At 39.0% G+C, this 10,425-nt stretch overlaps 1 protein-coding gene across 2 annotated transcripts; it reads right to left on the reverse strand.

Moving 5' to 3' along the window:
* Positions 1 to 535: 535 nt before the first annotated feature.
* MTRFR (mitochondrial translation release factor in rescue) lies at positions 536 to 9,772 on the reverse strand. 2 transcript variants are annotated; one of them, XM_073676195.1, is made up of 3 exons: positions 9,642 to 9,772; positions 4,674 to 4,956; positions 536 to 1,581 (listed from the first exon to the last, which is right to left on the reverse strand). In XM_073676195.1, the coding sequence occupies exons 1-3, from the start codon at positions 9,668 to 9,670 to the stop codon at positions 1,366 to 1,368; spliced, it is 528 nt and encodes a 175-aa protein (XP_073532296.1). In that variant the 5' UTR covers positions 9,671 to 9,772; the 3' UTR covers positions 536 to 1,365. The 2 variants fall into 2 exon arrangements, with proteins under 2 accessions (XP_073532296.1, XP_073532297.1); XM_073676196.1 differs by having other exon boundaries at positions 9,646 to 9,768.
* Positions 9,773 to 10,425: the final 653 nt, after the last annotated feature.

Consider the following 10,425-nt stretch of genomic DNA (forward strand, 5'->3'; position numbering starts at 1 on the left):
ATGTCATCCGAGTGCAGTACGATTTTTTTCACGGACCTGTGGACTTGAATGGCCGAGTGCGTCCTGATTATCAGAGGCTAATCATGCAGGCTGCAGTTTTTCTCCTTGGACCACTCAGTGCACAGCCCCATGGAATAACATGGGTATGAGTGCTACCCGTCAAATGTGTATGAGCCCTTACCCTGAGAATCCATATGACAAATCATAAAAATAGAAATACTAGAAATCAAGTACATGTTTGAGTAGGGCTCAGGTAGAGCTGAAACTTGTCACGTTCTATGATGCTTTCTTTATAAAACTTAAACCATAGCTTTGTGAAAAGTAGGTGCCGGACATCTTTTCTCTACATGTTCATGGGACGACATTCCTATATATGAGTGTCACAAGATTTTCAATTGCTGACTGGATATTCTTCACTAGACATTATGTATATCTAAGTCACACCCAGCAATGGGTAAAAGGACAAACACCGGATGAAAAAGCAATATTGTTTAGTCATATGCATACTTAGCTCATGAAAAGGAAATAGAACACATTGATTTTTTTTATTTTTATTAAATATTTAATGAAAACTCCAATTGTATTTTAGAAAAGCTCGTGAAGTTGACGATATGACGGTCATTAGAATACTTCAGCACTAATGGCTTCCAGATTATCGATGAATCCATACATATTGATTGCTTTTCAAACTCAACATGTTGTTCTGCCACAGATCTACATTTTAGGCCAGGCTCACAATTTATATGCCAGATATATACGTGAAAAATGTCTGAATTTCGGTGTATTCGTCATCTACGTCTATATCCTTTTATTTTTTTAAATGTATACCTTTTTTTTTTTATTCTTTTCTCAATTAGCTTGTAATGGCACAGATAGGAGGAAAACATATACATTTTAGACATATTGAAACATACTACTATATGTTTCAATATGTCTCATTGAGAAGAATGGATAAAAAAACGCATACGTCTTCCATGCATTTTTTGGAACCAAAAAGAGTGGTGGGCAACTTAGGTTTTTTTTGCACGTAAAAAAAAACAACAATATAACATAAACCTGAAAGAATGTAGTCAAAAGACATTTTTTTTTACTTTGTCATACTCCTTTTAGTATGCGTCTGAACACAGTATTTTGTAATTCAGGTGTATAAACCAGCAGAACACATTGTGTAAATGTGAACTTAGCCCTAACCAGTCCATCAGTCTGGCATTATCATTATTATTATTCATTGATTTTTGTCTCTGCATCAAGAATTGTAACCACAAAATCTGAAGAAGAAACTTGAGAAACTTTCCTTTGTAACCGTATACCCACCCAACAAAAAGTATCAGTTATCTCTGGCGATGGCTATTACGGTTCAACAATCTACTCCTTTATTTCTAAGTTCTGCAGCTCTTTGAAATTTTTTTTCTTTTCTAAATTGTCCTTGGCTTTTTTCCTTTTCTCTTGTTTTTTCTTTTCGGCTTCTTCTTTTTGCTTGAAGATATCGCTGCTTTCTCGTTTATAGAAAAAGTCAACTTTTTCTTGAAGTATTCTTCGAGCTCTTATTCTATTAACCTCCGTGGACCTGGTTTGGTGACACTAAAAAAAACAAAACACAGGAATCCATTGAAAGTTCTCTGCAGTGAAGATCTTACATACAGAAATTTAGAAAGCCTGTGGGTAAGGCCGTAAATCCATCAACACATGGACAAAAGGTATGGAATAGTGTATTGTACTATGCTACTGTATTTGGTGGAGCCCTATATTAAAAGGTATCCTTTTTTACAAGGACCCTATGGGTAACAAATGCCATCCAGTAAAGGATTGTCTTTATAGCTTTTAAATGATAGATGCCTAACAGTGGCAACTATTTAACGAACGTCATGTTAAAAAGCTTAGGATGTATTTAAAGGGAACCTATCATGTCCCCACGCCCTCCAGCCCAGCAGCATTCGTATATGCATTACTAAATTCCCTGCCTAACCAGCCCTTTATCCTGTTAGTGACTTAAAGGGGTTTTCCCACGAACAAAAGTACATTTTAATCAATAAATCTTGTAATAACTATAACTTCCACAATTGGATGTTTTAAAAAAAAAAAAAAAATGTTCCTGTGCTGAGATAATCTAATAAATGTGCCCCTGCTGTGTACTGTGTAATGGCTGTGTCTGATCATACCACATCTCCTGGGCAGGGGAGGAAGCAAATGACAATACAGACATTACAGTATTGGATCACAGCTGCTGCTTTTTGTGAGGTAAAACATTTCCCTGTTTTTACATGTTTTATTTCAAAGAAAGAATCATATGTGATCCCCGGCTGTAATTTCTGTATAGTCTTATATCCTCCCCTGCCCAGGAGATGTGGTATGATCAGACCATGTCCCTGTACGGTCAGACACAGCCATTACACAGTACACAGCAGGGGCACATTTATAAGATTATCTCAGCACAGGATCATTTTATTTAAACACATCCAATTGTGGAAGTTATTATTATTCCCAGATCTATTGATTAAAATTAACTTTTGTTCGTGGGGAAAACCCCTTTAAATCTATGTTTAAAAAAAAGTATATATAAGCTTCGTTTTTCTTATGCTAATTAGTTCTTTGACTAGTAGATGGGGCGTTTCTTTCCCCAGACTAGTCTCTCTCCACATGATTTACAAGAGCGAGAGTTGGGGCCAGCTCTCTATAAACTTCGCGCATGCGCGTAGCTCTATTCGGCAGCATCGTTGTGCCTCTGAAGCCAGGTGTATGCTTCCTAGCTTCAGAGGAGCACTGCGCATGTCCAGAAATGCAGATGTACATGAGCTGTCTTAAGCACTTCCGCTCATGCACAGTGCGCCTCTGAAGCTGGGAAGCGTACACCTGGCTACAGAGGCGCAATGATATGCCTGAAGAAAGCAGTGCGCATGCGCAAGGTTTGCAGGGAGATGATGACGCCGACTCTTGCAAATCATGTTATTACGCCCATAGGGGCATGACTTAGTCTGGGGAAACTGTCCCATCAACTAGTCAAAGGACTAATTAGCATAAGAAAAACTGAGCTTCTAAATACTTTTTTTAAACATGGATTTAAGTGAATAACATTATAAAGGGCTGGTCAGGCAGGGAATTTAGTAATAAATATATATATATATATATATATATATATAATGCTGCTGGGTTGGAGGGCATGGGGGACTTGACAGGTTCCCTTTAATAAACGGAAGTCACTATATCCTATGCGTGACGGATGCCACCGTTATACTGTATGGTATCTTGACTGAGAGAAAAGTAGGAATGTGTTGCATGATGCAACTACGTATATTAAATAGAAAAATAGATAAAGGTGCGGTAGGGAGAAGTCTTCTCCCTGTCTGTAATGTGCTCACCTTCATAACTTATGCTAAGAGAAAACCACCTAGTAATGCCTAAATATTGTGCCTTTTGCTGCCGTCCTCCCCTCTGGGTCCATAGTGAAGTTCAGAAAAGAATATGGTTCATGGGTGACTGCTGCGTTGTCAAGCACTACAGAGTTCACCCATAAACTCGGTTCTTTACTGAACTTTCTGCAGATGTTCGGCATCATCACAGCCGTGATTTCACATTTATGTCAAGAGCTTATACAGTATATTAACCAATTCAGGACCGAGGCATTTACCTCTTTCCTGATCAGGCACATTTTCGTATTTCTTCGTACATACGCTTTTAACGGCTCTAAAAAAAAAATTCTCATTCGTATATTCAAATAATTTTTGCCTTTTTTTTTTGCGATACACATGGTTTAATATTTTTATATATATATTTTTGCAGATATCAGGGAGAAATGGGACTGCTTAAAAAAATTTAAATTGTGATTGGCTTTCCGTAAAAATTACTTTTATATATTGAACTTTTTTTTTTTTCAGGGGTGGTGCAAGATTAGCAAATCAGACTAGCTGTTACATTTTTTTTTCCTTTTCTTTTTATTTACTTTTTTTTTTTTGTACTTATTTCACACACTGTGACCCCCACCTACCCATAAGATCTTAAAAGATCTTACATATTAATACATTCTATTGCTGATTTTCCCTGTAACTGAGGCTGGTAGAGAGGTTACAGGGGAAATTCAACCACCTGCCTGTATGGTAAAGATGACTTGGGTCTCTTGGATCCAGCAGCTCTTGCCCTCTCCCTACACCAAGCGATCACATGATCTCTAGAGGAGACAGTGCTGACAACACTTCATTTACGGTATATACAACGGTTGTTCAGAGCTGTGTACACCACAATCAGAAAAGCAGAGATGGCAATGAACCATCTCTGCCTTCTCTCTGGGGAGTCCCGGCTGTGTCTGACAGCCAGCTCCCACTTGCTCCTGAAGCTGCACAAACTTCTGCAAGCAGCTTACTTTGCATTGACATTTTAGATCATCAGTGCAGAGTAAAGTGCAGACTGCCTTGAAGTTTCATGTCTATGAACAGTCTGAAACATGCTAAACAATGGCCGAACACGAAATGTAAACATAGCCTTAATTAAACGTGTTCTTCTTATTGGATAAATACCTTTTTGTCCACTGAAATCAATTAAAAAAATAATATATCACACTCAGAAGATGCTACAGTTTCTAAAAAGCAAAAACAAAAAGAAAAAAAACAAAGTACGGTATACATCTAGACATCTAGAAAATGTCCTGTAAACTTGCATTTTCCCATTTACTGTTGTTATACCTTAACTACAATACCAGAAGGAATATGCTTTAATACAACACAGTTATTGGTTTTGTTCGTAGCCTGTCCTCCAGGGCCATGTCCACGGACAAACTGTTCTTCCAAGTCTTTTTCATCAAGTTCTAGTAAACCAGAGAATGAATCTTTTGTCAGCACTCTTTGGGTTAATATCCCCACAGTCCATGGTTTTAAGAAATGGAGCTGCCTTGCAGGAATCCATGGTTTCCAAGACAGCAGTTTAGACAAACAAAAGATGACGGAAGACGACATGGATTGGGAACATCTGTACAATAAAAGACAAATACTATTAATAATAGATATGTTCTTTGACGCTATACATCGCTCACTGGCCCAATTATAGTATCAGCATGCGTACATTATTAACGCCCTAAGCACCAGACCACAACATTTTTTCCTGCATTCTGATTTACTATTTTTTGGGGAGGGGGGATTTAGGCAGATGTAAAAAAAATAGAAAATAAGGTAGAATTGTTTTACTCAATGCTCAGCTGGATCCGTCGCAGACGGGCACCCGATAAACCACACTGACTTTTGTAATGGGGTAAATCCCAAGATCTGTTTTGCCCCTTTCGTTTAGACTGTAAAAATAACTCAATGCACCCTGGCCATATACAGCAAGGCTCATACAGTGGGGTACATTACTAGGGATAGAGCAAGCATTGCCTAAATTGTAACACTTATCCTGATGGCGGTGCTCCTGAAATGCATTGTCAGAATGAAGCGGTGGCTGTGCATGCAAGGTCTGCTACCAAATCCACAGCAACATTGTTTTGAATAAGCTTTTTATTGATTTTAAAGTGAAAATATACACATGGTGTGTTTTTGAACATGAAAAAAAGCATTTATTGATGTATTTTTGTTTTTAATGTCCGTTTTATTTCTAGCTTTGATTTTCACGGATAGAACATGTACCCTTTATAGCCTATGGGGCTGCAAAATTCATGGAGAAATCACGTGATGCTGGTAAAAAAAACAACACAAGTGAAAATCGCATTGCTTCAGCTTTCTGACCGAACACTGATTACATTTCATTTTTTTTTTTTTGCACACATGAACAAACACAGATGTCTGAATGAGGCTTAAGGTTTATTCATATTTCCCATTATTTTAATATACTTTGTTTTTGGCTGCATCCAGAACTGCAGTGCAGGTGTAGTTTTCCCATAAATTCTGTGTGTAAAACCATCATCAAGAAAGAAAGTCATTTGGGAAGTATGTGCCGTCAGGCTGAAACGTCTCGCTGTAGAGTGGATGCAAAAATAATGATGTATTAGGCCGGGGTCACACCACCGTATTTTCTCTCATGCAAGAGAATAGGGTCCATTATGCTGATCACACTGACTAGAATTTGATCAGTGATCACAGTGTGATCCAATTTTTCTCGGCTGAGGGGAAAAAAAAAATTCTCCGTCTTCTCCATTCTGTCAGTCTGTGAAAATCAGACCACACCGAGTGCAGTCCGATGTTTATCACGGACTCATAGACCAATTTACGGATAAAAATACTGCATGCTGCGATTTTTACCTCAGATAGACTCGGTCTGAGGTAACAGTCAGACATGTTCACAGCCCCATAGAATATCATTGGTCTAAGTGCAATCCGATCGCACTCGGGCAGAAAATACAGTCCGTCTGCAGGAGCCCTTACACTCGTAGATATATTGGCCATGGGTTGCCTGTGGGATCTATCAGCTTCATAAGCATATATGGTGCGGTTACTTTGGGTCAAAAGACCCCTAGTTGCACTGTGACTTGTGATAATACATATGAGGAAGAAGGGCTAATGCAGGGTGTTGTGAAATACCCCATATTCTGTACCATACCATTGGTAGCAGTAACATCTAAGGCCACGTTCACACTTTCAGTATTCGGTCAGTTTTTCTTACCTCAGTATTTGTAAGCCACAACCAGGAGTGCAACAATCGGAGGAAAAGTATAAGAGAAACACGTCACCACTTCGGTATTTATCACCCACTCCTGGTTTTGGCTTACAAATACTGATGTAAAAAACTCACCAAATACTCAATGTGAACAGATGGCCTAAGATTACTTTCACATGAACCATTTTAATGCAGGTTTTTTTTTAACAACTAAAATTACAAGTGGATTCAGGAATAGGCAAGTAGACTTTTATATATGCCTAGCCCAGTGTTTCCCAAACCCCATCCTCACGGCCCCCCACAGGTCATGTTTTCAGGATGTTTTGCACAGGTGAGAGAATTCCTGATGCCTTGATGATACTTCCACCACCTGTGCAATAACTAAGGAATCCTTAAAACGTGATTTGTTGGGGGCCGTGAGGACTGGAGTTTGGGAATCACTGCCCGAGACCCTTATACAGTTTGTCCATGGGTCCGTAAAAAGCAAGAGTGAAATGAAACCTATGATAGAGCCATAGACTGCAGTTCAAATGGACTCAGTGGGGTCTTTTTCAACAGTGCCAGTCTCTACTGATGGGCAAAAGGTGGTCTGGTATATGACGCTCTGGGAGGTATGTAACAGGCTTATTTGATGCATGGTGATACATGTTTATATATGAACTATACTCAGACTCAGTATTTTGCATCTATTCCCAATATATACAGTATATATAGAGCACAATAACTGAAATACTATGTGCCACCACTCTTGATGGCTGTTGAGATTTGTTTTTACAATATGTATCCTATTTTTGTATTATGTCCTGTTTATACGATACATGTGTAATAAAGCATTTTTAAAGTGACATCACCATCTCTGTCGTCCATTTTGGCTTTGGCCACTTCCCCCTATATAATATGTATGACGACTGCTGTATTATCAGTCCTCTCTTTTGAGCAGCAATAATATATATATATATATATATATATATATATATATATATATATATATATATATATATATATATATATATATATATATATATATATATATATATTACTGTTTACTAATGTACTATATTTTGTTGCTGTGATGCCCTTTCAGTCATATCTTGACGGGCAAAAGAGCGTAGTCTACTACATCTGAAAATATGAACGCCAGACACACGGCATAAACGCAGTGTGAACAGGGCTTTACAATCAACTTCTGACATTGGATTTAAAGACTTCATAACAAAAAGATGCAGTGGTAGTGTATGTGAAAGCACGCTTAGGTTAAAGCCAGATGATGTCACAATTCAGTACACATGACCTATTTTAATTCAAGTTTAACTTTTTAACCATTTATTTTCTAGTCAAAGTTGCATTGCATAAGGGCGTGTTCATGACAGATTTTTATATAGAAAAAAAATCCATCACAGATTTGCATTCTAACATATAGCATAGAGATTAGCTCTTAAAGGTTTATACCCATCTCCAAGATCCTATCCCAATACGTAGTAGGTATAATAATATTAGCAAATACCTCCAATTAGAAATGTAGTGTAGTTCTTCTGATTCGCTATGTTGCTTACCCCATGTGTAGAGCATTGCAGTAGTTTAGGTATCCATGGTTACGATGACTAAAAGATAACTAAGTGTCACTAAATGAGTGGTCATAACTATGAATATCTGGGCTACTGCAATGCCCTGCACATGGGGTAAGAGAGAGTGAATCAGAAGAACTATACCACATTTCTAATTGGAGGCATTTGCTAATATAATTATTATTACACCTACTACATATTGGGATAGGATCTTGGAGATGTGAAGGCCCCCTTCGCACGTCTGTGTTTAAACACGTACGTGAAAAACCGATACTGGTGCCATCAGTGTGTCATTTGTGTTTTTCCGGTATGGTTAAAGAATTAAATTGCAAAGCTTCTCCTATACTTTGTAATGATAAACACGGACAGCCCACGCACATGGATGTCATCCGTGTGCTGTGCGTGTTTTTCACGGTCCCATAGACTAGTCTGGGCCCTTGTCATCCGTGCTGCTGGGAAAAGAAGGACATATGAATATTTTAATCGGTACATGTGGCATCCGTGCAAAAACGTACTGGAAACACGAACATGTGAAGGAGGCCTAAAGGTGTTGTCCCATGAAAACAAGTGATCAGCTGGCAATTTGTTGATCGGTGGGAGTCTGAGCATTGAGACCTGCACCAATCGGCAAAACAGGGCACTGTCATCCCAATTATAATGGAGCGGCAGTGCACATGCTAGACAGCTGCTCCATTCATTCTCTATGGGGCTGCTGAACGCTTTGCTTGGCTTTTTCCAGCAGCCCCATAGAGAATGAATAGATCAGAAGTTCGGAATTTGACCTGACGCTCCTTTTTTGTCACAGGGATAAAAATTCCGTTCTTCCAGTAAGTCCCAGCGGTCGGACCGCCCGCCCCTCTCCGATCAGTAAGTTCCCACCTATAATGCAGATAGCTGATAAGTTGTCTTCACCAGACACCTCCTGTAATCTGTGGGTGGATAGCCGCAGAGGTTGCCACGTAGAATTCATTTAAAAAAAATAAAAATCTTTTATTTATTAGATTTCCCATTGATATCAATGGGAGACAGTTATGTAGTGGAGCTGTCCGCTGACTTCTCTGCTGTATCACTACATTGCCCTCACATGGTAATGATATGCAGTCATGTTTAAAGTGGATGTCTTTAACAAAAGGAAAAAAAATTATATATATATTTATTTATTATGCTCAGGCAATCCCCTGTAATAGGAATATCCTTCCCAGCAGCCAGCACATGTAACGATCAGCAGGGAGAACTGCCAGAACTGTGAAATACAAGTTTCAGTTTAAACAATGAAAGCTGTAATCTGATTGGCTGGCACATATACCCCATTTTATACATATAGCTTCTCTATCTACGAGCTGGTAATAGAGGACTCTGGGGTCTCCGCCCCCCTCTACTCCGCCGTAAGAATGCAGCTTAACTGAGAAGTATAGCAAGTGTAGAAAGTACCGGAGACAATTAGCGACCAAGCTAAGTCACCTTTCAGACTAGTACACATTTGTCAAGAAATAGTGCACGTACATACCACTCAGGTGACCGTCACTGCGCATGCGCTAAGATCCGTCATCCTCTTCTTTGTGTCTCCGGGAATAAAAACACCAGAGTGTCTATCAGAGGGGTAGGCGCAACTACTGGCGGCCATTTTCCCGGAGACCAAACGTCAACGAGTTCCAAGCAATGTAACTACATAAAATGGCTCCTGCGGCGGCGACATACATGTGCTCACAGTTACGCTTCCCTTATAACAAAGCGTTATAAATTATTGCGGAATTATTAAATAAAAATGTAACTTCTCTTTATTATTAAAAACCCAGTGACTGACCGAGTGCAGCTATGTCTTCTCCTAAGTACATAAATCACTTGAGAGAAACTGTAAACCAAAAGAATAACATTTTATTGTGAGAGGTTCAGTGACTTTTTCCAGTGCTCTGTTCTATCATAAGCGATGAAGTGCGAACTTGTAAAATAATACCGCAGCCAATTTTCGTTTTCACGTTTTTAGTTTTGCCTTCTCTGTTTTAAGAGTAGCCTTTCTCATGTTTCCATTGACACAGCTGTATCAGGGCTTGTTCTTGCGGGTTGAGTTGTTTTGAATAACACCATTCAGTTTGTCATATAATATACTGAAAAATGAAAGAAAATTTCTATGTGGGGTGAAATGGGGGGGGGGGGGGATCCCCATAGTCCTCCATATAGTATAATGCCCTCCCCCATATAGTATAATGCACTCCCCATAGCCCTCCATATAGTATAATGCACTCCATATAGTCCTCCATATAGTATAATGCACTCCCCATAGCCCTCC

Source organism: Phyllobates terribilis, unplaced genomic scaffold (genome assembly GCF_046119375.1).
Source record: "Phyllobates terribilis strain yellow unplaced genomic scaffold, ASM4611937v1 Scaffold_1__5_contigs__length_1240528914, whole genome shotgun sequence".
Lineage (NCBI taxonomy): Eukaryota > Metazoa > Chordata > Amphibia > Anura > Dendrobatidae > Phyllobates > Phyllobates terribilis.

Coding starts and splice junctions, on each gene's coding strand:
- MTRFR (XM_073676195.1), bottom strand. CDS start 9,670: ATGCGCAGTGACGGTCACCTGAGTGGTAT. Junction 4,957..9,641: donor GACGGTCACCTGAGTGGTAT/GTACGTGCACTA, acceptor TTTATTGTACAG/ATGTTCCCAATCCATGTCGT. Junction 1,582..4,673: donor CTTCTGGTATTGTAGTTAAG/GTATAACAACAG, acceptor TGTTTTTTTTAG/TGTCACCAAACCAGGTCCAC.